This window comes from Phoca vitulina, unplaced genomic scaffold (genome assembly GCF_004348235.1).
Source record: "Phoca vitulina isolate PV1807 unplaced genomic scaffold, GSC_HSeal_1.0 scaffold9, whole genome shotgun sequence".
Classification (NCBI taxonomy): Eukaryota; Metazoa; Chordata; class Mammalia; order Carnivora; family Phocidae; genus Phoca; species Phoca vitulina.
This window is the reverse complement of record NW_022589712.1, coordinates 43,151,501-43,179,422: the sequence shown is the minus strand read 5'-3', so window position 1 is coordinate 43,179,422 and position 27,922 is coordinate 43,151,501. Positions and strand designations below refer to the sequence as shown.

At 38.1% G+C, this 27,922-nt stretch overlaps 2 protein-coding genes across 2 annotated transcripts in view; one reads left to right on the top strand and one right to left on the bottom strand.

Moving 5' to 3' along the window:
- The window catches only part of MCM9 (minichromosome maintenance 9 homologous recombination repair factor), an 89,625-nt gene that overhangs the window by 44,813 nt on the left and 16,890 nt on the right, over window positions 1–27,922 (bottom strand). The window contains exons 6-7 of the mRNA XM_032407988.1: window positions 27,255–27,380; window positions 25,482–25,601 (exon numbers count right to left, since the gene is read on the bottom strand). Of these exons, the coding sequence (XP_032263879.1) occupies window positions 25,482–25,601; window positions 27,255–27,380 (246 nt within the window). The remainder of the gene's footprint in view (window positions 1–25,481; window positions 25,602–27,254; window positions 27,381–27,922) is intronic.
- Window positions 9,969–22,032, top strand: ASF1A (anti-silencing function 1A histone chaperone). The gene is made up of 4 exons (XM_032407989.1): window positions 9,969–10,465; window positions 15,908–16,023; window positions 20,295–20,471; window positions 21,608–22,032. The coding sequence occupies exons 1-4, from the start codon at window positions 10,357–10,359 to the stop codon at window positions 21,818–21,820; spliced, it is 615 nt and encodes a 204-aa protein (XP_032263880.1). The 5' UTR covers window positions 9,969–10,356; the 3' UTR covers window positions 21,821–22,032.

Genomic DNA, 27,922 nt, shown 5'->3' with positions numbered 1-27,922 from the left:
TGTAAACAAACACTTTAATAAAAAGCAGTTTGTAGAATGAATATAAAGACATGATGCAACTATATGTTGTCTACAAGAGACACACTTTAGACAGTAACCAAAGGAGGGTTGCAGTGGCTATGCTAATATCAGAGAAATATTTTAATACAATTTTAAAAATATGTTAATGTGAGAATAGCATTCACAAGCGAAGATATAATCACACTGGCTTCTGCACTAGTTAGATAACATCTAGAGCAGAAGTCAGCAAACTATGATCTGTGGGCAAAATCTGGCCCAACCACTTGTTTTTGTAAAAACAGGTTTTTTTGCAACACAATCATGCTCATCATTTACTTATTGTCAATGGCTACTTTCAAACTACAATGTCAGAGGTAAGTAGTTGTGACAAACACTGTATGGCTGTCAAAATCTAAAATATTCATAGATGGCCTTTTATAGAAAAAAGGTTGCTGATTGTTGATCTAGAAAATTAATGTTTACTTTTGGGACATCAAAGTTTAAAAGAAATACTAAAAAAGAGAAGGGTAAACAGATAATAAAGGACAAGGAAATAATGTTATTTAAAGAATAGTTTATGGCACAGGGTATGATTAGCCTGAAAGATTTAGAGAAGAGAAAATAATTTTTACATACTTAGAGAACTATCCTTTGGAAGAGAAATTAGACTAATTGGGGGCAGCTTCAAAAGAAATAACAGAGACCATCACGCAGAATTTTATAGGCAACTACTGGAAAACTTGAGGTGCTTAAAATGGAATGGGCTACTTTACAAAGCAGTAACTTTTCATCAAAGTAATTATGTAAGCAAATGTGGAATGTCCATTTGTCAGAGATAGTGTAGAAAGACACCCATGCAATGAATAGGTAGCCGTATAAAAAAGTAATTAGACCGGACATTGGGTGTAGAAATTACTTTTAATAAATTAATAAAATATGAAAAAGGAAATAGAAAATACTTTGAGAGGAAAGAAAATGAGGACACAACTTACCATAACTTACGGGATGCAGCTAAGGCAGTTCTTAGAGAGTAACTTATAGCTATAAATGCCTACATTTAAAAAGAAGAAAAATCTCAAATCAATAATCTATGCTTCCACTTAAGACACTGGAAAAGAAAAAAAAGAAAAGCAAACTAAATCCAAAGCAAGCAGAAAGAAGGAAATAATAAATATTAGAGCAGAAACTGAAATAGACAATACAAAAATGACAGAGAAAATAAAACCAAAAGTTGACAGTCTTTTAGGTACCTGACCAAACCAATAAAAGAGAAGAATCAAATTACTAAAATAGGACTCAAAGATGAGACATTATTACTGACTTTAGAAAAATAAAAAGGATTATTATAAGGGAATACAATGAACAACTGTGTGTTAACTACTTCTATAACCTGGATGAAACTGACAAATTCCTAGAAAGACACTACCAAAACTGATTCAAGAAAAAAAGAAAATCTGAATAGACCTATAATAAGTGAAGAGATTGAATTAGTAATAATAATAAACTACTCATGAAGAAAAACCCACACACAGATAGAGCTTCACTGGTGAATTCTACCAAACATCTAAAAAATCAAGTAACAATTCTTCACAACTCTTTAAAAGTTGAAGAGGAGGGAACACTTCCTAACTCATTCTATGAGGTCAGTATTACCCACATACCAAAAAGCAAAGACATCACAAGAATACTAAAGACCAATATCTCTTATGACTACAAATACAAAAAGCCTCAACAAAATACTAGCAAACCAAATCCAACAATATATAAAAAGAATTATACACCATGACCAAGTGGGATTTATCTGAGAAATATAAGATTGATGTAGATCTGGAAACCAATTTATGTACCATTCTCATATTAATAGAATAAAGGACAAAAAGCACATGATCACCTCGACAGAGGCAGCAAAAACATTTGACAAAATTCAATACTCTTTCATGTAAAAACACTCAACAAACTAGGAACAGAAGGGAAATTCCTCAACCTGATAAAGGGCATCTATAGAAAACTCACAACTAAACATCATTCTTAATGGTATAAGACTCAATGTTTTCCTGCTAAGATCAGAAACAAGATAGGGATGTTCACTCTATTTTTTTTTTTTTTTTTAGATTTATTTATTTATGAGAGAGAGAGCATCCAGGGGGCGGGGGCAGGGAGGGGCACAAGGAGAGGAAGAGGAGAAGCATACTCCCTGCTGAGCACAGAGCCCCATGCTGGTTTAATCCTAGGACCCAACCTGGAGACCAGGACCTCAACCTAAACCAAGAGTTGGGAACTCAACCAACTGAACTACCCAGGCAACCCCACTCTCACTATTTCTATTAAACACTGTACTGGAGATTCTGGAAAGGGCAATTAGGCCAAAAATGAAATCACAGGCATCCAGAGGGGGAAACGAAGACGTAAAACTATCTCTATTTGCAGATAACATAATCTTGCATACAGAAAATCCTAAGGAATCCACAAAAAATTTATTACAACTAATAAATGAGTTCAGCAAGTTTAAGAATACAAAATCAATTTTTAAAAATCAGTTGTATGCCTATACACTTTTTTTAAAGATTTTATTGTTTTTTTTTTGAGAGAGAGAGAGCACAAGCAAGCACGAGCAGGGTGAGAGGGAGAAGCAGACTGTTGAGCAGGGAGCCTGACATGGGGCTTGATCCCAGGACCCTGAGATCATGACCTGAGCCGAAGGCAGAGACTTAACCGACTGAGCCACCCAGGCTGGAAGACTTAATATTGTTAAGATGACAATATTCCCCAAAGGTTTCTACAGATTCAATGCAATCCCTATCAAAATCTCAACTATCTTCTTTGTAGAAATTGATAAAGTGATACTAAAATTCATATGGAAATTCAATGAATCCCAAATAGCCAACATAATCTTGAAAAAGAACAAAGTTGGAAGATGCACACTTCCTGACTTCAAAACTTACTACAAAGCTACAATAATCAAGACAATATGGTAATGGCATAAGGATATAGACCAACAGAACAGAATTGATTGTCCAGAAATAAACCCATACATTTATGGTCAATTCATTCTTGGGGGAAAGAATAGTCTTTTCAAATGATACTGATGGGAAATTGGACATCCACTTGCAAAAATATGAATCTGGACCCCTACTTCACATCATATACAAAAATAGTTCAAACTGGATCAAAGACTTAAATATAAGGTGCTGAAAGTATAAAACTCTTAGAGGAAAACCATCTAACAATTCCACTTTGGGTATTTATCTGGAGAAAACAAAAACATTAACTAGGAAAGATACATGCACTTCCATGTTCACTGCAGCATTATTTACAATGGCCAAGACATGAAAACAAGCTAAGTGTTGATGGATGAATAAAGAAATTGTAGTATATATACACAATGGAATATTATTTAGCCATAAAAAAGAAAGAAACTTGCCATTCACAACACATGGATAAACCTCGAGGGCACTATGCTAAGCAAAATAGACAGAGAAAGACAAATACTGCATGATCTCTCTTACACGTGAAATCTAAAAAAGCTCATAGATATAGAGAATCAAGCTCATAGAAACAAGAGATAGATTGGTGGTTGCCTATCTATTGGTATGGAGGGAGAAATGGATGAACTGTTTTTTTTTTTTTTAATTTTAGTTTAAATACACTGAATATAATAAAAAAACTTAAAAAATGAAACTTAAAATCCTCGAAGAAAACAAAAATAAAGTAAATGTATAAAATGCTTCAATTAAATAAAACAGGTGTAAATCTTCATGACCTTTGATTATAATGGCAGTGTTTTCAAGAAGTGACACAAAAAGAACAAGCAAAAAAAGCAAAATAGATAAACTGTACTTCATCTAAATTAAGAGCTTTTGGGCAGCAAAGGCTACCACCCCCCACCCCCCCAAAAAAAAGGAAAAAAAAACCTCACAGAATGGGAGAAAATTTTTCTGAACCTCATATATACAAATCTCTGAAAGTCTCTGATAAGAGCCTTGTATTTAGAATACATAAAGAACTGGGGCGCCTGAGTGGTTCAGTCATGATGCGTCTGCCTTCGGCTCAGGTCATGATCCCAGGGTCCTTTGATCGAGCCCCGCATCAGGCTCCCTGCTCAGCGGGGAGCCTGCTTCTCCCTCTCCCACTCCCCTTGCTTGTGTTCCCTCTCTCGCTGTGTCTCTCTCTGTCAAAGAAATAAATAAAATCTCAAAAAAAAAAAAAAAGAATATATAAAGAACTTGTGATTGCTTCAGCAGCACATATACTAGGATATATAAAGAACTCTTTCAACTCAATAAGAAAAAGACAAAAACCCAATTGTTTAAATGACCAAAGGATCTGAACAGACATTTCTCCACAGAAGATATACAAATGGCCAATAAGCAAACAAAAAATGCTCAACATCTTTAGCCACCAGGGAAATATAAGTCAAAACACAATGAGATACCACTTTACATACCACCCATGGCTATAATCAAAAAGACATAATAACAAGCATTGGTGAGGATGTGGAGAAATTGGAATGCTCACATGTTGCTGGTGGGAATGTAAAATGGTGCAGCTACTTTGGAAAACAGCCTGGTAGTTCCTCAAAAGGAGTTATCATATGACCCAGCAATTCCACTCTTAATTAAGCATATAACCAAAGGAATGGAAACATAAGTCCTGCACAAAAATTTGTACACAAATGTTCATAGCAGCACAGCTGTTATTTAAAAAAAATTGTAATCATACTGGGGTTCTTAGAAGTAGATTCTTTGTGTGCTGGATTCAAGGCTTTTGCAGGCACAGATTTAACCAACCTGAAATCTATCAATTAATTACCTGTTAGCTCATTTGTGAAACATTTCCCCTTCCTATCTTTTCTAGGTTTTGGCCTCTTCCACATGACCCTGCATATGAGGCCTCCAGTCTCACAAAGCCTTCTTGCCTAGCTTCCGTCAAGCGAGGCTCCATCTAATGCTGATTGTCTCTATAGTAACCAACTAGAAATGCTGCTATGCTTAGCAGTGGCTTTGTGCAAGCAGTGCTCTAGCCTAGAGAGGTTTTAAAGATTTGAGTCCTTTCTCTACTTACCACACATTTCTCCTGATACCGGAAAAAGAGAGCATCTGATGAATGAGAGGTAGAAGGTTAAAGAGAAAAGGACTGAATATAAAACATGAAGGAAGATGGATGAGTGGAGACTGAGTTCAAGAGGAAAATGAATTTAGAAGGAGCTTCGTTTATTAGAGGGGTAAGAACACATGGTAAAAAACTAGATACAAGAAATAGAAAATAATTATTAAGCATTTCCATTCATATTCTTCTGGTCAGAAACACTATAATGATATTAACATCAACAAACTGTCAACAACAAACAGTTGTTTATATCTTCAACAAATTTGTAACCTAATGATGGGTAGCAGTGAACACAAAACAGTGAAAATGTTATTAATGAGGTGGAACACAGAATGGGGGGGGGGGTCATACTTTATGTAACAAATACGGAAACCTCTTAAAAAGTATAGCAAGGTTCTAGGATGTGTAGTTCCATCCTCCCCCAGACATCCCTTCTGCAGCAGCAGGCTTGAGCTCTGTAGTGCCTCAAGGGGGAGACTCCCATCGCTTTGCCTTGGCTAGCCTCCTCTCACTCCCAGTATATACCTGCGCTAACCTCATTCACGGAGCTGCGTTCCTCAAGAGTTCATTAATCAAGACATTACTACTGTGTCTGCCAGCCTATGGGTTCTTCCAGGAAATGATACCAATTGCTTTTTCTTCTCAAAGAGGCCACTTTAAATATCTGACAGAGGAGAGAGATTAGAGAAGCACTAGGTCAGCAATTAAAGGAACAAGTTTCTGAGCACCCGTGTCTTCATTTGTTATGTGGGAATAATACCTTACCCTCCTACCATCCCAGGATGTTTTGAAGCTTAAAAGCAGGTTATTTAAACATTCTTTACAAATGATAAAGCATCACACCATATTATACATATGTACCATATATATATCGTACCATATATACATACACATAAACTATACACACATGCACACACATACACACAAAGCCTTTATTGTGATACCCAATTTGCCTCCCACAGAACTTTAACAATAACTAAAGTTGCATCTAACACATTCTATTCTGTACCATACTCACTTGATTGCATAGTTACCTTTCCAATAAAGTCTATGTATGTTTTGTCTTTGAATATTCCACAGACACTAGGACAATTTCACGTAATAAATGCTCTCTCTCTATGAGTTCTTAAAATCATTATTGTAGGATTTATTCCTTTTAGAAATGTAAACTGCAGCCAATCTTGACATTCTACATTTATTTAGAAAATCTTATTTAAAACTATCCATTAAGGGATGCCTGGGTGGCTCAGTTGGTTAAGCGTCTTGCCTTCAGCTCAAGTCATGATCCCAGGGTCCTGGGATCGAGTCCCACATCAGGCTCCTTGCTCAGCAGGGAGCCTGCTTCTCCCTCTGCCTGCCGCTGCCCCTCCTTGTACTCAATCTCCGACAAATAAATAAATAAATAAAATCTTTAAAAAAATGATTAAAACTATCATTAAATTTTGACATCCTATAACTAGTAAATAATTGGGAACCCTTTAAACTAACTAAAGATCATACTACAACAAACCTTACATGAGAATTTTTTTAAAAGAGGAGGACAATAATGCAAATGTCTCTTTAAAAAGAATTAAATGCAGGGCTAATATAATTACCCCAGGTGGAAATCCAGGATTTGAACAAAAGCAAGAGGTTAGCACTTCCATTCCTATAACTTCTGCAGCAGGCAGGAGCTGAGACTTGATTTAAATCTTAGTTATAATATATTTTAATTCAATGTATTTTAATTTAATTCAATTTAATTCTAGTTCATTTTAATTCACTCTTTCATCTTGTTTTGTGTGTGACTTCAAGTTTAAGATTCTTAAAAAGCCCTCTGCAGAGGAGCTTTGGAGCAAGGAAGCAAGCTGCATCTTGTCCCTTCAGATTTTAAGTTGTATGCCCAACACCAGTAGGTACTTTCTCTGAATAGCTATGGCACACCACTCCACACCCCGCCACAACCTACTGGCATGGCTACATGGTCACCTCATTTCACACCACAGAAAGCACTTGATAACAGACCAATAACTGGATTAAATAAACTTAGATTGCCAAATAAGCCTAACTGTGAGGGAAAATAATTGTAGCTGTATTCTTTTGCTAGGGCCACCATAACAAAATACCAGCCCGGATAGCTTACACAATATAAATGTATTTTCTCACAGTTTTGGAGGCTAGAAGTACAAGATTAAGGTGTCAGCAGGGTTGGTTTCTTTTACAGCCTCTCTTTGGCTTGCAAATAGCTGCCTTCTTGCTGTGTCCTCAGATGGTCTTTTCTCTGTGTATGCTACCCTTGGTGTCTCTCTTTATGTCCAAATTCCCTCCTGTCTAGGGACACCAGTTAGAATGGATTAGGGTCCACTTTCAGGAACTCATTTTAACTTAACCATCTTTTTAAAGGCCTTATCACCAAATACAGTCACATTTTGAGGTACTGGAGAGTTAGGGCTTCAACATATGAATGGGGTGGGGGGACACAATTCAGCCTATAACAATAGCTAACTAGGTTCATTTATCTCTGTCTGAGAGGCACTAGTTTAGGCTTTGTTCATCTTAGAACCCAAAGGATCTCTTTCAGCCATCCTTCTCCCACATAATCTGTACAGAGAGAAGCAATTTTGGAGATTATGTTCTATGTAGCCCTCCAAGCATCACATGGGTCCCCTTGGGTACTTAATAAATGAAGACACTCATGGTGCCCCATCTGTTACAATATGGTTAGCTGTTTGAGAGTCACCAAAAAGTTGTCCAGCAAGAGATCTTATAAATTGTCTCTGAAACCAGAGTGGTGCTTTTACAACGTTTTCCCCTCTATGAGACACCAGCTCACTTTGAAATATGCCACCGCACATCTGGGAATCCCTTTGACCTTTCTTGCAAAGTATTGTCAATGGTGAAGAAAGAAACTATGGGAGAAAGTGCTCAAAGGCTCTTTAATGTTTCTGAGGATAAAAGAGTTAGGACAGACAACATGAGAGGCCCAGAGCCAATATTTGTGGCTTCCAGCGGACTATTAAGGAAGGTCATTTCTCCCTTAAATATGGTTGTATATGACATGTTAAACAAAAGATTTTAAAGAAAATAAGCCAAACCAGTGGTATCCAGGTTGATCTTTTCAGTTCTTCATGCATCAAGTTTTATGGAAGATGTACCTTATTATGACATACCTATGGTCAGACTGCAAAATACACTTTATTTTACCAAGCTTATAATGTCATTTTTATAAAGCAAGTAAATTAGAATCTCCTCTTAAGAGTGCCTGCAATAATCAGAAAACTGTATACACCATTCTCAAGGGAGTCATGTTTTAATCTTCAAACGGCCATTTATCTTACATACCTAGTGTATCTTAACAGCGTACAGCAATTAACACTTTATCTTGGCTAGTGTTAGGACCAGCACTATTAGGAGTGAACAGAGAATATAGTTTATCAGTCACAGTAATCTGCATTTATCACCACACAAACAACTGGGCTTGAGGAAACCTTTTCTGGTAGGTTCTAGTTTACTGTTTAATCCATTGCCAATAAAATGAGAACTCCCCCTCTAAGTAGTTTTCCTAAATATGGGGAGGCCTGGTATTACCTGTGCCATATTAACTTTCAAAAGACCAGCAAATAAAGAAGCCACATCAACAGCAACCTACTTAAGTATGAACAATGCCCAAAGAATGACAACTCAAAATCCTGGGCACTATACTAAAAAACAACTCCTTCAGCACAGATGATAACTAAGAAATAATATTTTCTCTGAATTTAATTAGCCAAGGTCATTGGTTTCACTCAAAACACTGAAAGGAAAAAAATAATGGTTTATGAACAGCAGGTATTAAAAGAAATCTTTATAGCACTCTTACTAGGTAAACAGAAATTGTTCAACAACCCCACAAATGTGTTAAAACCTCTCCCTTTCCCCACAATGGTAGTCAAACAGCATAAATGAATTGACATGAATGCCAATGAATCAAGCAAAGACTCCTCAAAAAACTTGTTTGTGGTGCCACAAATTTTTATTTGGTAACGGTTCGTCATAAATTTTTTGAAAATCACATGTCCTGGTATGCTGCTGTCTTTACTCTTCCTTTCCCTTTCTTACCATATTTTTTGCCCTTTGGTTTCCTGACACTTCCATTTTCTCTTTTTATGTTCCTGTTATGCTCACCAAACGACAGAAACCTGGGGTGTAACTGATCACATCTCTAGCAATCTTTTTCTTATTCTAGGGCTTTCCAGATTAGAACGGGAGACCCAGGTGCAGCCCAAATATTACCTACTCAGATTTTCCAAGCAAAGTGTGCGTGGAAAAGCCTCTCTTCACCCTTCATTTTGTGTCTATTTAACTAACGGCGCTGTAGTGCCCAAACGCAGATATTGACCAAGAACCAGATTTCCAAAATGGCTTTGCTCCTTTCGAGCTGGCATAGGGTCTATAAAATACAATTTATTTCCACTGCAACCAACCCTTCTCTCTACCCCAAATGTTACCCTGTACGTAGACAGCGGAACCTAACCCAGTATAGACAACCGAATCACAGCTCTAAATTCAGTAGAAAGACGGCACAACCGTTGGACTGATGTAAAAAGAGCGTTAAAAGAAAAAAAAAAAAAAACCCAAGCAGAAACCACACCAAGCAAAAACCCGAGGGGCGGGCGTCGCCCCGAATCGCGCCCTCCCGCCGCCTCGCCGGCCGCGAGCACGCCTCCCCGCCGCGGCCACGCCTCCTCCGACCCCCGCCCCGCCCCGCCGCGGCCACGCCCGACGTGAGGCGCGGGAGCCGCCGGGCCGGGGGCCGCCCCCCCCCCCCCCCCCCCCCCCCCCCCCCCCCCGCCGCCGCCGCCGGCGGCCTCCGCGCGGGCCTCCCAGCCCGTATTCCACTCACTTTGTTCTCCGCCTTTGTCCTAATCCACACCAGCAGGTGGAGCCGCAGTTAAAGTTTCTGAGTCCATTCCGGGAGCGGGAGCCCATCTTGCTCGCCGCCGAGGCCCTCGCTGGAGGAGGAGGGTCAGAGCTCGGGTGCAGCCAATCGCGGGCAACGCTGCTAGTTATCAGAGCAGAATGGGCTGTAGTTTAGTGAAATAGGAAAGCTGCAAAACACTGTGGAGTGCTCCCGTGTAAATAAAAAGAGGAAAAAAAAGTTTCTCAAGTCGCCGCTGCACGACGTCGGGCAGGCGCCGGGGCGAGGGTCTGCGCTCTCCCGAGCGGCCGCGCGCTGGACTTTATTGTGCCGCAACAAGCCCCCGTTCCCATTGTTTGTGTTTTTTTCAAAATATGGCAAAGGTTCAGGTGAACAATGTAGTGGTGCTGGATAACCCTTCTCCTTTCTACAACCCGTTCCAGTTCGAGATCACCTTCGAGTGCATCGAGGACCTGTCTGAAGGTGAGTCGGGCGCCCGCCCGCCGCCGGGTTGTCAGTTGCGGGCTGCAGACGTTGAAAGTTTCCCGGGCCCGGCCTCGCGCGGGCGGCCGGTGCTCGGCGCCGGACGGGCGGCGGGCTCGGCTCTGCGGAGGGAAACTTGAAGTTGATGGACGACGGCCGCCGAGGCGCGCGCGGCGTTCGGCCGCAGCCGGGGCGCCTGCCGTGGCTCAACTTGCGAGGAACTTGTTCGAGCGGAGGTAGCCATGTTGTCAGCTTTGTCTGGCGGGCGGGCGGTTCGCGAGACCCGCACTCGAGCCCGCGGCGCCGGCCGGGGGTCGCGCCGGCCTGGCCCCGCACCGCGAACGGCCTCCGCGGCCCCGGCACAGAGGTTGGGAAGGGAGAGGCATGTGTGTGGTCGCGCCGGCGAGTTAGCAGCGGAGCCATCTTACCAAGAGTAGAGAATTGGGCCACCGACCCCGGCGTCACGACGCCTCCTCTCCGCGCCGCGGGTGACGAACACGGCGCCCCGCCTGCCCACCTTCTGCCCCCGAGCGAGAGGCAAATCCATTTTTAGAGCTTATGCTGGAGTTGCCCTACTCTCTGGGGTGGCCGTGCCCGGCCGCTCCGGGGAGGAGAGCGAGGCTGTCCTCGCGCTGATTTCTGGCTCCCTGGACCAACCAGCGGGGGAGGCGGGCGCAGGCTCGGCCCCTCCGCGCCGCGGGCCGGACTCCGGCGCTCCCCGGGGACGGCGGGTGCGCCCCCGCGGCACTCCCCAGCCGGCGCCCGGGATGCTCCGGGCGCCCGGGGATGCTGGCGCGCAGGCTCGCCCGGACTGGCGTGGACTCCTGTTCCGTAACGACGGAAACCTCTCCTCTCTCTCAGGAAGAGAAATACTGCTAAGCTAGAAAGTTACATTTAACCCAAGAGCAGGAATAAGTAAAACACTGAAATAATTTCCAGGACTTAATCACTGGCTTCTTAGTGGTCCGAGAGACTTTTCTTCAAGAATGTGTTGAAATCTAATTAAAATAACTCCACATCCAAACACCCTGAGCATAAAACACCAAAGTGGGCTAAGAAATAAAAAAGTCCTGATAGCAATGCAAAAATTTTTACAGTTTTTTTCTAAGTTCGTTTTAAGGCCTCCAAAGATAGTTTTATTATGTGCAGTAATAAATATTTAGAAAGCTAAAATTTGCCAAGGTTTTTATCTTTGCTCTTAGATTTTATTAAAATAATCCAGTGCTTCCCTTTCAAAATTTGAGGAGAAAAAATTTAATTTCATCAATGGTAATTTTACAATTAAATAGGGGACATACTTATTTGAACCTACAAGTATATTTAACAAAGATGCATTTAAAATTATGCTAACCATGGTATATAAAGCATTTCATTTAAAAAGTTTTTAATCTCCACAAAATGTATTTTATGTAGGGTGTTAGTTTTCAAATTATAAAAGCAATACATGCTCATTGGAATAAACTTTTTAAAAGCTGTACATACATATAGAAAGTAACAGTTCTCTGTACTCAAATGCCTTCCACCATCTCCTGTAATTATAATTAACACTTTAATCTTTGCTCATCCAATAAGTATTAATGCATACATAAAGCATATATGCATATATATATGTAGGTGACATTTTGAAAGACAATTCATTTATTAAACTAATTTCTAATAGGCCACTGATAATAAAATTAAAGGGGATTTTTTTTATTACACTGAAGCCATTTGATTACTTTCCCAGAGTACTACTATAATCATTTCAGCTATCAGGCCAATTTTTCATACCCAACAGTAAGTTTTCCTTTTTATTGCCAGTTGCATATAAAAATGGGCAAACGCAAGAGAAACCATTGATCAGTCCATTCCAATGTACTATATGTTTTAAGCTTTAGAAGTTCTTCAAATTATAAGTATTTCCCAAGTGAGACTTTCCATTTTAAGAGCCAGTTTTAGGACAAGGATGATAGATGATTCAGGATGTTACAGGGCTTTGACATTGAATGGTTGAAACCCACCATTCATGGAAGCAGAATTATGTTCCATTTTTAACTGGCATCTATTCAGAACTCGGCTGAATCACGTCAGAGTTTTTATGATATTAGTATCAACAATACACTTACTTCCACTTGTACTCCTCTTTCTAGGGCACTTATACTGGTTATTTAGCATTTTTCAAAAGAGTTTAAGCTGAGTCATACTGAAGCTGCAAAGGAATCTTTCAAAAAGGTGCCATGCTTGTGTACTCCACCTAGAGGCTATGTGGATTAAGGAAATTGAGTTTATTTAGCAAAAGCTTCTTACAAGTTCCATACTTTTATATTGCAATTCTTTAAAAAATTCTGTTCTTAAAATGAAACTACAGAATATTCTTAAGAGAAATTTTCACTTCATAATTTTGTCTTAAGTCCCAAGCCAGAGGTTGGCCACCATTTTTCATACTTAAACTTGGTAAGAGACTCAGGATATGTTTGATCTGATGGTTCCCAAGCTTGTACAAGTTTTGATTGACCTTCCTGCTAATCTTATGCCCTCTGTAGACTGCTGATTCTTTGTTTCTCTAACAGAATGGAGCCATTTTTTTTTTAAGTTGGTCAATATCAATAATTATAAGCTACTGTCAGTTGAACCCTTACAGTGTACCAGAATTGAACATGGTGTTTTATGCTTTTAAACTTCAGGCTTGTTCTAATTCCCAAAGATTACATACTTTACACTAACCACAGATCTTCCCAAGTAGGGTAATTAGTTTAAAATTCCCTTGGTGACCTCCCTCACTCCCAACCATAATTGCAGATACTTGCAGACTAGGGTTACCACAATTAAATGAAACAATTAGTTAACTTTTTAAATAAATGAATAAACTCCAACAGATAACCTGTGCATCTGATTCTATCCCTTTTCCTCCTTTGAATACAGGGGACAGGGGAATGAAAGCAGAGTTTAGGAGTAAAACAACTGATGCTCATTTATAAATAAGTTACTGAGCATTCTAAACTCAGTAGCTACAGCAAGGATTCCATTAGCATAAAAATTAAGGTACAGGTGTTCACTGAGTTACAGCCTGTGCTCCTTAAGGGTAGATTATCTTTCCATGGCCTATCTCCTCACCCATCTTCCCCCCCCCCACACACACACAATTTAAGTTCCTTTATTCCACTATTCATTTGAGAGCCAGAAATGGAAGAATTCTCTTCCTAGTTTTGGTTTTGGAAAGAGCCCGGGCTTTGGAGTTGCAGAAACAACTTGGGTTCTGATTCTTCGGTTTGCTAGCTGTGTGAATTTGGGTAGATTACTTAGCCTCCTGGGGCCTCAGCTTTCTTGTTTGCATAATAGTATAATTAAATCCATATGATAAAGCTGTTGAGATTTAAAGAACAGGTGTGAAGTTGGCAAGACCAATGCCCAGCACATAGTAGGTATTTTATAACTCCTGACTATGTTCCTATGCCAGACCACAAATGCCTTATACCAGTTAGGAGGCCAAGAGCACTATATGTATTGGTACAAATGAACAAAATATGAAAACTGCATGTGACAATTACCAGACTTACCCTCACTTGGCTAGTTTAGTAGGTTTTTCACTCCTGTCTTAAGTTTCTCCTCTTAGCTTTTGGGTTTCCTATGTCATTGATACCTATCTAATAGATATCTCAGGCTTTTCCAAAACTAGTTCCTGGTTGTTTTCATCCCCTGCCTCTTGCAAAAAAGGTGACGCTTGCTGCCTTTATCCTCAAGATTCATCCAGAGTGTGACTGCTTCTCATCCTCATGGCTACATGTGGTCCGAGCTACCATCAGTTTTTGCCTCAGTTGTTAAAATATCCACCTGTTTCTTCCCTCACCGTCTTACAGTCCGTACTGAACACAGGATCCAAAATGATCCTTCTAAAATGAAAGCTGGATCATGTTACCCTTCCAATCAGAACCCTCCCAATGGCTTCCATTGCCACTCAGTATAAAAATCAGAAGTCTTTAATGATGGCCTTTAAAACTTTGCATAATCTGGCCATGCCCCTAACTGACCCAATCTAATGGTCAGTTATTTCCCCCTTTATTCAGTTTGCACCAGCCCTGGCCTCCTTGCTTTTTCTTGAGCAAGCTAATAAGCATGCTCCTACTTCCAGATATTTGATATTCCTTCTAACAAGATATTCATATTGCTTCTTTCCTCTTTTAATCTTCATCAACAAATAAAAGATCTTGTGAGATGTCAGATGCAGGAACACCTTGCATCTGGAAATGTGCCAGAAGATGGAAATGTAAGTGGTCTAGGACAGAGCCATGAAATACATAACAGATCCTCAGAAAATGACTGCTTAGTAAGAGAATAAAACTAAAGGAGCTTTTCCATAAATTGCAGTTTATCATACAGTATGAATAAGTAGTACCTGTACTATTTCTCTTGCCTATTTAGGGAACAAAAATACACAATCACACAAAAATGGCAACACCATGGCAGCACTAAGTAGATTCTCAGTGCGTGATCTAGAAACACCCCTCTGGGAGTGCTGCCGAAGCCTCGGTATAGTGAATCCAAGAGGCAGGCCACACAGTGCTAAACACCTTAGGACCATAAGGTCTCAGAGGTGATTTGCAGTTGTCTTCCTCCCCCTACTAAAGAGGAGGTGGCTCCTTTGAAAGAGCAGTTGTTTTACTCACCTCTGGGTTCTTGTAGCAGAGCGTTCTGTAAAAGGTACTCAATAAAAGCTGAATTACATATAACAATTGCATAGAATGTCTTGGGTTGCACTTTAATGTATCTTATTCCTCCTCACGCCTGTTCCCACCACCTATATTCCTGTAGCAAGTGGTTATAAGGATCCTTGGTTTCCTCACCTATGACATGAAGAGGTGCCATGAGGAAAAATTACCCGACTACAAGTAATTTGACAGTTGATGAGCTGAAGCCTCTTAAACTTCTGAGCCACAAGGGAAGTTTGCTAATAATGATTTTCCCCACTTTGGAGCTCTTTGATAATTTGGATCTGTGCAACGTAATATGGGGTAGCCCTTCCAAAGTGTGCTTAGTGTTAGTAGCTTGTTAAAAGATGACATATATAAAAAAGGGGAGGGATTCCATAGGCCGAACAAATGGTAAATGCCGGATTAATGTTACTGGTGTTCTTTACTGAAGAAGTCTCAGAACACTTACTCTGCCAGTGTGCTTTATGAATCCTCAAGACAAGGTTGTAGCATTTCCCAAGTTTTTGGCCATGTTGTTTTGTTTGTGAGGAGCCCTGCCCAGGGACTAGTGTTTCACAAAAGAACATTTTGAGAAACTCTGGTAAGAAATGTAAGAATTTAATAAGGAGCAATTCAGTATCTTTCTGGATTTTCTGCCATGAGAAGCCAATTTTAGCAGCCAATAAATGGCTTAAGTGGACATTAAAAGGGTCTTTGATATCATCTCATAATGTAAATACTGAATATGAAATAATGTTTTGGTTTTTAACCCTAGACTTGGAATGGAAAATTATCTATGTGGGCTCTGCAGAAAGTGAAGAATACGACCAAGTTTTAGACTCTGTTTTAGTGGGCCCTGTTCCCGCAGGAAGGCATATGTTTGTATTTCAGGTAAGATGATTCTTGGTAAATATGTATGCCAGATATGTTTCTAAACTATTATCTCATGGTCCTTATCCATTTCCTCTTGGGTTAAGTCACTCTGCTTCTGCTGTATTCACTTTTTATCTGCTCCCGTTGTGTGCTGTGAGATGTTAATGTGAGGTTATCCAGAGTTTGCATAGCACACGGTAAAGCTTCCAGTGTCGTGGCACACGTGGTGGTGAATTCGGGAATCTTCCTGTGAATAGTCCCACGGTATCAGACTTTCAGAGTGGCTGTCCAGCAGCCCAATACAGGGGTTCAGTGCATACTACTAACTGGCTTCGTTAATTATATGCATCTTCAGTTTATGGTTTCGTCCATTAGGAGTAATGATCACGAAAACAACAGCTTTATTTCAGCATAATCAGTAAATGAGCTAGGTTAATAAGTATGCTGCTAGATAGAGATCTACTGCATAAACTTGAATCGTTGGACTTAAGGTCCGGTGGTTTACTAAAGCATCTAATCTACACATATTAGAGAGGATTACTGTTACAAATCTACTGCTCTGTTTATTATTTGTTAGAGGAAATTCTAATACAAATTATGTTCTCAGCTATCACTCAGAGTATTTGGGTCTGTGCCAAGGCTTTAGACACTGTCTTCTGTATTCAAAGTGTTACTTCTTTGAATCCATGTTAAATTGTTGTATAAAGCTATTCAGTCACTTCTCAATTATCCATGCTTATTAGAGGGAGATACTTATAAGTAGCCCAAAGAGTAGCCACAGGTTTAAAAAAACAACAAAAAACTATTAATTTTGTTACAAGTATTTCTATACAACAAAGTCCCCATTAGTTAAATAGAACCTACTGAAAAGACTTCATCCAGAAAGAAAATTAACTCTTCCTATCCCTGCCCTCCCTTTTTTTCTCATTTCACGGATGGAACCAATTTAAATGAATAATGTTGGTCAGCTAATTCCATCAGATATGGGCCAAGAATTATAAACATATGGTATCTCTAGAGTTGCTACCCATCCGTCCCTTCTCCTAAACACAGATTTCAGAATCTTGGTCTCCTAGCCTTAGTGCTTTTTATTAAAAACCAACAAATAATTGCCTATGTTTCAACAAATGGTTAAGAAAAGCTCAAATATATTAGTTCAAATCTACTCATTAAAAGTGCTGTTAACCTGAATTATGGGAGTGCATAACGTTGGTGAAAGATGTGGGTACCAGACAATGTGTAGAGGGAAGCACTGCAGTTATAGACCTGCTTCAGATCCTGGCTCTGTTGCTTATTAGACACGTGTGACTTTAGACAGGCTCCCTAGCCTCCCTTAGTCACACTAGTCGTCTATAAAATATGGATAATATCCTACCTCATCGGAATGTTATGAGGATTAAATGAGGAATAAAGCAGTTAAGTGCTATCACTGACAAATAGCACCCTACTTCTATTAGAACTAAATTTTTATTCTCTTAAATTCTTGAAATTGTTACATAAAAGAAGCAGTATTTGCTTTGACCGACAAGCTTGGAAAACCCATACTTCACTGATGATAATTCATGATGTGATAAGAAACATGGATTGACATGTAGCGAGATACCTTTTTATGCTATTGTAAAACCTGCAAATAAATCCCTTGGCTTTGAAACAAACCCTTAAATGTCTTTTCTGTGTGTTTACGTTGTTAAGAACACTCTAAAGTTTTTGGCTTAGAGTGAATAATTTATTCAAAAATATTTCCCTCTAGTGATTTTCCAGTAGTTTTACCTTGGTATAAGTGTTTGTGTTGCCAAGAAGGACAGAGAAAGCACTACGCAATTTAAATCAGATGGTCAGCCTGTACATCTTACAAAATTCACCATTATCAGCAAAGAGACTAAAATACAGTTTTTGTTTTGTACTTTAAACAAACTGCCATGAATAAATATGCCATGAATAAATATGCTAGTCAAAGACTAGCAGGAAGATGTCCAGACATCTGCCTAGTACTGCTGGTTGAAGTTAAAAATCTCTACCTATCACTTCATCCTAAGTGATCTGAGAGGCCTGTGGGTTTTTCTACTTGAATGTGAATTTGCCCAAGTTGAATCCTTTGGCAAACAAATTTTAAAAAACAAACATGGCTAGAACCAATCTACTGAGGGAATGGGAAGCACTATGGGGGGAAGATCTCCATAGCAGTACTGAACTACCTCTGTTTCCCATTCTCCACTCATTTCCAGGACATTAGAATCTCTTTGGGTAACCTGGAAGTAACCTGACCCCTCTGGGGGGAGGGGGGAATGTACAGGATCTGTAAGACAAATAGCATATTCCCAGGACAGGCCCTCAGTCCCCCTGCTGATCTCTTTCCAATCAGTCAAATTACTTCATGTCAGGAATTGAGTTACGAATGAATTTCAAAATACTAAGTATATACTCTGTGCCCAGAGCTGTGCCAGACATGAGATTATACAAATGAACTGGATAGAACTTTTGCCCAGGAAAAAGCTTAGAATCCCAGGGAAGACTGAAGGGTAAACATACTTATTTAGATTATTGGACACAGATTAGTAGAGGATGTGTGTCAAGTAATTTTAAGTGCAAAAACAGTATTATTCTACCTTCTGAATCAGAAAGGGGTTCACTGGGGTCACCTGGGTGGCTCAGTTGGTTAAGTGTCTGCCTCGATCTCAGCTCAGGTCTTGATCTCAGGATTTTGAGTTCAAGCCCCGTGTTGGGCTCTACACTGGGCATGGAGCCTTCTTAAGAAAGGGCTTCACTAAGGATACATTTCATGAAATTTAGAAAGATGAATTTTTTAGGGTGTTAGGGAAGAATCTTGCAGGCCAAGAGAATAGTATATGCAAGGCACAGAGGCATGAAAGATTACCACTGCATTTTAAAGAACTCTGTCTAATCCTAGAACAAAAGAAGGAGGTGTAGAATTAAAGGGAGTGTGAATGGTTGAAGACAAATTGTGAAGGGCCTTATAAATGCAGTTAAAGAACAGATTTTTACTTCAGAAATGGGAGTAATCTGGAGTTTTTAAAGCTGGTGAAGAAAACAGGAATGGATCTTTGCCTAGCTAATGCTGGCAGTAGTGCAAATAGCAGGTGAGCTGGGGGATTCCAGTTAGAAAGTTTCAGCAGTATTCCAGGTAAGAGATGAAGACACGATCTGAGTCTTCAGAGATGAGAAATGTTGAGACTGGCTGGATATGGGAGTTAAGGAAGAAGGTATGGAAATTTTTAGCCTAGGTCGATGTTTTAGACTGGATAGATACTGTGCCTTTCTGTGTCATCTGCATGTAGTAGGTACACAATAATCATTAGTCTTTGATGATAATGGCCTGATTGAGAATGTCAGCCAGGGGTGTTCCCAAGCTACGGCACTGGCTGAAGTGTTCACCCAGGCCCAGGGATGTTCTTTAGTGTCCTGGCAAGAGTAAGCTAATCTGCTGGGATGAGCTTCATCCATTCACCACTCAGAATGGCTGCCTCAGGTCACACTCAGATGCCCATCAGCCCATGACTCTTTCCAACCAGTCTCCTTACTGCCTCTCGCACTGCCATGGATAGGACCCTAGCCTTTGCTCATGCTGTTAGCCTTCTCTAGCTCACTTGCTTCACCTTCTGCATTCCTCAAGATTCAGCGGCCTGATTCAAAACAGTGTCATTAAGTATATCTTCTTAAACCAATCTTTACCTTCATTGTATTTCCATAGTATGTGTGGTTTAAGTAGTATACTATATTTTAGTGCCTATCAAAGTCATTCACAATAGACGATTAATATTTTTGAAAATCTGCTATAGAGCTATTTCTATTCCATTTTCAGTCTTACATTAATTTACTATTAGAATATCTGTGCAGGGTAGGAGAGTGGGTGTGAGAAGGTGTCCCGAGTATAAGAAAGAAACTAGTATAATAAATATTTGCTGCCAACAGGCTGTGTGGAGTTCATTGAATATTTACCAATTTAGGTTTGGAAATTATGACTGGAATCAATTAGACTATTGGCTTAATCCCTCATGAACTACCACACAGTCTGACTAGATTTATCTTCCTATAAAAGTAGTGAAGTTTTCAGGTGCCCAGAATAATTAGGTATACTGTAGAAAAATAATCGAACTATATTTTCTGACTATAAGTCAATCTCAAAAATGAGCATTTGCCTTCCCAGTATGATTTCCAAGTTTTTGTTGCTCTGCCCTTAACTGAGGGTGCTCAGGGTAACCAAAACTCCAGTCTTGCTTGCAGTTAACAGCCTTTTGTGATGTGTTTCTTTTCTTTTTAAATTATTCTAGGCTGATGCACCTAATCCAGGACTCATTCCAGATGCAGATGCAGTAGGTGTAACAGTTGTGCTAATTACATGCACCTATCGAGGTCAAGAATTTATTAGAGTTGGCTATTATGTAAATAATGAATATACTGAGACAGAACTAAGGGAAAATCCGCCAGTAAAACCAGACTTTTCTAAGGTAATGTTCTGACTGTTCCTTTTTCATTACTTTTACTATACTTTTTTTTTTAAGTAGATGCCATTTCATAGTATATTATGAAAATAGCTTGGAGACAAAATAAATTTGAGGTCCTTGTGCCAACTGGGCAAACTAACCATTCCATTCCCATCCTTGACCTCAGACCCTACCTCCTGATGAATCACTAGTAATTAATGTTGGTCAGGCACCTTCAGAGTCTCTGATGGTTTAGAAAGTTGAAAGTGCCTCCTGTTAGAAACAAGATAGTTGTTTACAACTTTCTCTATGGCATTTCCCATACATCATATGTATTAGAGATTAAACCAAAGGTCTTAAGTATTTCTGGTTATGGGAAACAGCTTCTGAGTGAGAAGCTGAAACTTGTGCTTCAGAAATACAGATTCTCAGAAATACTTCCTATTTTATGATTTTTCATTGGAACCTGTAACAGCTTGGTAACTGGTGACTTATGTGAGATTGAACACAACACTCCCTCTGCCCGATCATGCAAGAAAAATTACATGGGGAGTAGAATGGAATGTTCTTTCTGATAATTAGGCTGGAATATTTAATCCTGGTATGGGACCTTCCCGTGACTCAATGTATTAGTTACCTATATGGCACCTTGTATAGCAAAAAACAAAAAACTAGAATACTATTTCCGAGAGTGAACCATAATAATTAAAAGGTAGGAAACCACTAATAATGAGAGGTTATACTTGGGGAAAATTTTATTTTCTTTGAAAATATTACTGAAGAGACACCATATCAATCTAAAAAGCAAGGATGCTAGTTAGATAAAGTATCCTGTGAAGAATTCACCCTCAAAAAAGAAGAGATTCTCTCCCTTTTAGGAAACAGAAGCATAGAGGGGTTACTTTATTGGTTAGTAAATGTTCTGGATGAATTCCCTCAGATTCTCCATATCCTTTCCATTATGCTAAAATAATTTTTCTGCTGTAGCCCTAGTCCTTGTGTATTAGTTATGTTTAAATTGCTTTACTTAATTTTATGCCTTTGTAAATGAACTTAGCCCTTTAGGAGTACTGATACAAAGAACCATTTTATTAAGCTATTTGTATATGGTATCTAACTTTCTTAATGCTGTCTATTTATATATTTCCTTTTTCCTTTAGCTTCAAAGGAACATTTTGGCATCTAATCCCAGAGTTACAAGATTCCACATTAATTGGGAAGATAACACAGAAAAACTGGAAGATGCAGAGAGCAGTAATCCAAATCTACAATCACTTCTTTCAACAGATGCATTACCTTCAGCATCAAAGGGATGGTCCACGTCAGAAAACTCACTAAATGTCATGTTAGAATCCCATATGGACTGCATGTGACCACCTGCCATCCCTTTAGTACAAATTAAGCTATAAAAACACACAGAACTATTTCCCTGAAATTCCGTAAGTACATAGTCAAGACACAATGTGAAGAATTTGTTTAAAAACATCCTGTAGAAAGTTTATAAGAAAACCAGTATTTGAGCAAATTGTGGAATATAAATACAACTATTTTTAAGTAATTTTTTTCTCTAATGTGTTATTTTATTTGTTCTGAAACTAATCTGATTAAAACATATATATTATTTTCTTCTCCTCTATATGTAATTAAAGCACTTATAAAGAAAAATATAAATCATAAGACCAGGTTGTAAAGCTGTCTTAGCCTTTTGGACAATAATCTTTGGACCACTATTTTACTGGCCTTCAGAAGAACAAACTTTCGACTTCAACTAAAATGTTTCTTCCTGTGATAAATAGTTTGATTTAATGTGAGGGGCAAATTTCCATTCTTTTTTGTCATGTCCTTAAAGAAAGGATTTGAAGTCAACTATATGCTACACAAACTTTAGGACCTGATTTTCTAGGCCACCATAGTAGTATGGCTACTACTAAATGGAATGTTAGACAACATTCAGTTTGGTTTCTAAGATGATAACAAATGTGGTTAATTGTTCTTAAGGTCCTTTGGCTATGGTTTTTGTTTTATAACAGTTTAGGACATCAGAATACTCCTTGAATCATATATCATTTTTACCCAATGAATTCAACATGTCAAGAGCAGATATAAACTCGCTAAGTTTAAGAATAGGATATTATAATGACTTAGATCTATTCATGAGATTTATAAAAATACTATGACCGTAACTCTTCAAAACTGACTTGGTAGATCATCTGTTGTTGGCAGCATTTATAAAAAAAAAAAAACAAAAAACAGTGGATTTCAGAAGGTGTATTTAGCTTTATCGTAATAGATAAGTCACTATTTTGGAAATATATATATTTTCACACATGTGGTACTCTTCTCCATATTCCTTAACACTCATGCAGGATAAGATTAGGCATGTTTGTGGTTGACATATTTTAGATAGCCTTTCCAGATAAGTTTTTTAAAAGCAATCTTGGAAAGGAATACATTAACTAAGTGGGCCAAAGTGTTCTTTTTCTTTGATGAGAGCTAGGTCCTTCCTCAAAGTTTCTTATGCTTCATTAAATTAAGTGTAGAACACTCTCATTACTCTTGCTGCTAAGCAAGACATTAGCCATATGATGCAGTTATGCAGTGCCTTTATATCTAGAACTTTTATACTGCACTTTTTAAAGCTTTTATTTTGAGGAAGGGTAAAGGGCATTTGTCTGAATATGGATTCTAAGTTGTATATATTTCCTGTCATTCTAAAAAAGAATCTGTGAAGCAAATTTTGCTAAATGTTAAACTTTGAAATTTAATATACCAGATTATTAAAATACTGTCCACTAACTAGTTCATAGATTTTAAAAATAAAATACATCCAACTGTTAAAACTATATGAAGAAAATTTCATTTTTGTCTAATTGCAATTAAAGGAAAATGTTAAAATATTAAAATGAAAATAAAAGTAAAATTTTCCAACAAAGAGCTCAGTGATTAATATAACAAGATATGTGCTTGTTAGAAATAAAGCATATACAAGCCAAATTACCAAATAAAGCAATTTACTGCTGAGTTTTTATTTTAATTATAATGATTGATTCGTATTGACACCAAGGGTTAGGTTTTTACATCAGTTTGTAAACAGCTAATTTTCACAAAAGGTTGAGACTTAGTTTTTAAGTCATCTCTTAAATTTTTATGATGCTATAAGATTTAGAATTCAACTATTAGGCGCTAAGAAGCTATAGCATGGGGTTTTATTTTCCCTGTTTCGCTTCATTTATAGACACTATCTGAATTACAGCTAAAATGTTTGGAGCAGTTTTCCTCCTTTTTGATCATAGTAAATGGCTCTGTCATGAAAAGATAAACGTGAACCAATTACTTATGCCACAGGAGAGAGAAGCAAGTAGGCTGGAGGGAATGAGGTATCAGGTGAGCTAAGAAAACATTCAGGAAATCTGAGGAGCATGCATGCATTTGTTCATTTATAACTTTAGGCTTCCATGTGGTCTTATAGTTTGGTTTTAAGATTTGGGGTTTCTGATTTTACCAAGAAAGTTTATGGCAGCAATTTTCAAAACTTTTTACTGTAATCCCTGATTTAAAAAAAAAAAGTATGACCCTGCAACATAGTATTTATGTTAATTTTCATGAAAATGCACCCATATAGTGCATCTTTATTGTGTGCAGTACATTCTGGTATCTTTTATTGTATTTCATTTTTAAAGTGCTGGTTTTGACCCCCTGAACTGACGTTTATGACTCTTAGGGGTTGCGATACACAGTTTGAAGAAAGGCTAGTCTGGCCTTTTGAGTAGATGAGACTTGGCAATAACTTTTCTATCACTCTGAAATTTATATTCCCCATACCTGTCTTTTCTCTTATATTTGGATTATGATCTTGACATTAAAAAAAAGACGGAAAAGTGCTAGTGTAGTCAATCAAAAGCCATTCACTTGAAAACTGTCCAAATATTCTGAAATAACTAGTAGCCCATCACATGGCCTGGACTCATTTCTTGGCCCTCCATATAATTAACTTAGGAAACAGTCCACATAATTACTTGGCAAACACTTCTATTTGTTTGTTACTGGTATCATTTTATACAGAACTCTAGAATACTGGGTCATAAGAATTTTTAAATGCACATAAAGTGTTATTTATATATTCTTGCCTACTACCCTTCCAGTATGCTGAACCTTGTCTACGCCTCTCCATTCACAAATCCCTTCTCATCCATGCTTAATGTACTATTCAGTTAAATTTCAAAATCTGAGAGCCTCTTAGAATGGGGCTTTCCTTATGTAGGACCATTAATGCAGCATTTGCTGCTTTGTGACAAGTTTTATAGTGTAAGTTTCTCATAAGAAATTTCAGCACAGGCTTCCCTTAGTAAATAGCAAAGAACATTTGTAAAATGGGTGAAACCAAAGGCCTATTACAGAAGTACAGGAGAAATATTTCCCCAGTCAAAACAGTGTAAAATACAAAATGGCATCAAGACATGTTTTCTAAAAATTTTCCTAAAGTTACTTTATAATCAAATCCTGACATTCTATCTGCAAAGGCTTTTAAATGTACTTGAAGAATCATCACAATGTATGAATGAAGCTCCACAATGCAATAAAAGTATGCTTTCCACATATTAAGACAAATTTTCTCCCTAAGAATTTTCAGTAGGAGCTACTGTTGCCGTGAGATCTATAAGCACAAAAATGCCTCAAGCTCTACGCCATCGATCTACTTTGGTAAAGTGAGATTTTTTCCCATTTATCTCAACATTCTGTTTACTAGGTCTTCATGAAATGCCAGATGGTGCATGCTTTTTCCACATTAAATAGGATCTTTCAAAACTAAGATGCAAAAAGATATATGGGATAAGTTTTAGGAAAATAAGTGAAAGTGGAGCTTTTAAAATACTTTCTTAGAGCTACAAAAGTACTACATATTTTCTTCAATTTTTGCCAGTAACTCAAAAATTAGCTTGAAATTTATCCTATGTTAGGTACTTTTTCATCAGAAGAACATTGTGCTAGTGTCTGTAGTAAAGTTCAATTAATTGAAATTGTCATGTAAAATACCTGCACTAGTAGATCCAATTCCTGTGGTGAGCACAGAGCGTGGTGTAATCTTTGCTGCATACTTGAGGAATTGAGATTTCCCTGTGCCAGGATCCCCAACCAATAAAAGATGAGATTCACCTAAAAAAGTTAATAAAGTTTTAAATTTCTATGAAAAGACCTATGAATAAGTATAATTAATCAGGAAGAAAATGGTCTACTTGGAATGCCAACAGAATTTATATTTTATGTTTTTGCTATATACTTAAGGTCATTGAAGGACAGACTTAACTAGATATCCTCAGAAAAGTTAACTATCATCATAAATAACAATCTTTAAGTGATTGCTGAATGTGACATTTAAAATCTAAATTAATAAACTTTGTGTTATTTCCAGATGTTCAGGCATATGTTTAACATTTTAAAAATTTTTGGCTTATAAAGTTTCTGATTTTATTTAATCTATTTTTATTTTATTAAAGATTTTTTTTTTTAAAGATTTTATTTATTTATTTGATAGAGACACAGCGAGAGAGGGAACACAAGCAGGGGGAGTGGGAGAGGGAGAAGCAAGCTTCCCGCAGAGCAGGGAGCCCGATGCGGGGCTCTATCCCAGGACCCCAGGATCATGACCTGAGCCGAAGGCAGACGCTTAACCGACTCAGCCACCCAGGCGCCCCTTAATCTATTTTTAAATACCAAACTACTTGATTAAATCTTTCCATACAAGCCATACAAATATTTTATTCCATTTTTATTCAAGTATTTTTAAGTGTTCAGTGCTTTATAAGTGCTTTATAAGTATCAAATTACTTATGATTGTAATAGTTAAATGACCTTTTCATTTTATGAAAATTTTAGTAATTTAATGAAATATCTACCTTAAAGTACTTATTTTCAAATGTAACAAATGAACATATGAGTATCTTGTGGTATGTATTATCTCACTGATCAATTTATTCAGTAATATTCAAGTATTTCCTAAATACATTAATAGGAAACTCCTACTTAAGCTCAACATTTAGCGGAGTGCCTTGCAATTAATAGGTCATCAAAGCATACAATACACATAAACTTTATTATACTTACTATTCTATACCATACCATATGGTTTTAGAAATCTTATTAACAGTCTTGTTTATAACAATGTCCTTTTAGTCTTTGGTTATTATGACCCTCAGGCGGCCTATATAAGGGCCATAATAAACCTACGCTATGCCAGATTCAGGTCAGTTAAACGTGTTAGCCGCAAAAGAGCTTTCTGCCATTTGAACATAATTATACACTTAGAGTTATCTTCGCTTGAACGTGTGACCTACAGCAGCACCTCATGGCAGATGGCACTTCTGCTACCTACCAGCAGAAGGGGAATCAGCAGGCAGATGACTGAGAGCAGCAGTCTGAGAAAAACACACTAACAGTCACAGATGGAGAGATGCTGACTTGGAGACCTTAAAAAGCACTATTTCTAATCTTTTCCTCTTGAAGACAGACTGGGGATCCAATGAAAAACAGAGTAATCAAAATGTAAAGGTTTTATTTTGTGTCACCCTTACAGATTGGGGCAAAAATATATGTTCATCAAAAAACTTAATATTTCTTTTAGTCTTTGGAATTCTAGAAATTACTTTTTGATATATAGATGCTGGACTAAGTATTAGGCAACTGTCAGCTTTAAAAGATTATGGTTAGAAAATAAAGCTCGACAAGTCATTTTTATTCAGGGAAGAAAAATTCTAGCTTCTCACCTTATATGTATTAACATTTCTCAAAAAGTTTTAAGTAGGTACTAACCTCTGACCCGTGTTCCTGTAGCATCAGTCCTTTGAATCCCACCAGCCAGCACCATGGCCACAGCAAGCTTTACTAGATACATCCCAAAAACTTGAGGGCACAAGCTGGCCAATATTTCATTCCTTCCTAGGAAAGGCAGAAAGATCAGATGTTACCGACAGTTTTCAAGAAATCCTATCTGAAATTTCCCTTCTTATCCTAACTTCCTAGAAATATACTCTGTCATCTAAAATGATCCAGAGGACCATTTCTAAATGCCTAAAAGGAGAAAAGGAGTAAATAACTGTTTTGGTCCTAAAACTCCTTCTCTTATTAATGCCATATAGGAAAAGTCTGCTTTTTATTCCTTGTTTTTTATTTTTATACCTGCTTAAGTTTCCATAAATTTATCATACTTTACAAGGGACAGAAAGGAATCTCCTTTATTCCCTCATGAAGCCAACATTATCCCTTTAAAATACCACTGCACTTTACTCCATTGTCTAAATAAAATGAAGGTGCTCAATCTCAGTAAGTCAGATTGCAGGAGCCAGTAATCTATAAATACAAGAGGTACTTGGAGTTCATGGAGCTTCTCCAGAGGTATAAGAGAAGTAAAATAATCTACCCTGTGAGTCAGTGCAGCATTTGCTCTGAATAGTTTGGTAAAGTCTGTTTTACGTAGAATA

Excerpts from the sequence above, each read along its gene's own strand:
- ASF1A (XM_032407989.1), top strand. The coding sequence starts at position 10,357 with ATGGCAAAGGTTCAGGTGAACAATGTAGTGGTGCTGGATAACCCTTCT. Across the intron at positions 10,466-15,907 it reads CATCGAGGACCTGTCTGAAG|ACTTGGAATGGAAAATTATC; the intron begins GTGAGTCGGGCG and ends TTTTAACCCTAG. Across the intron at positions 20,472-21,607 it reads TAAAACCAGACTTTTCTAAG|CTTCAAAGGAACATTTTGGC; the intron begins GTAATGTTCTGA and ends TTTTTCCTTTAG.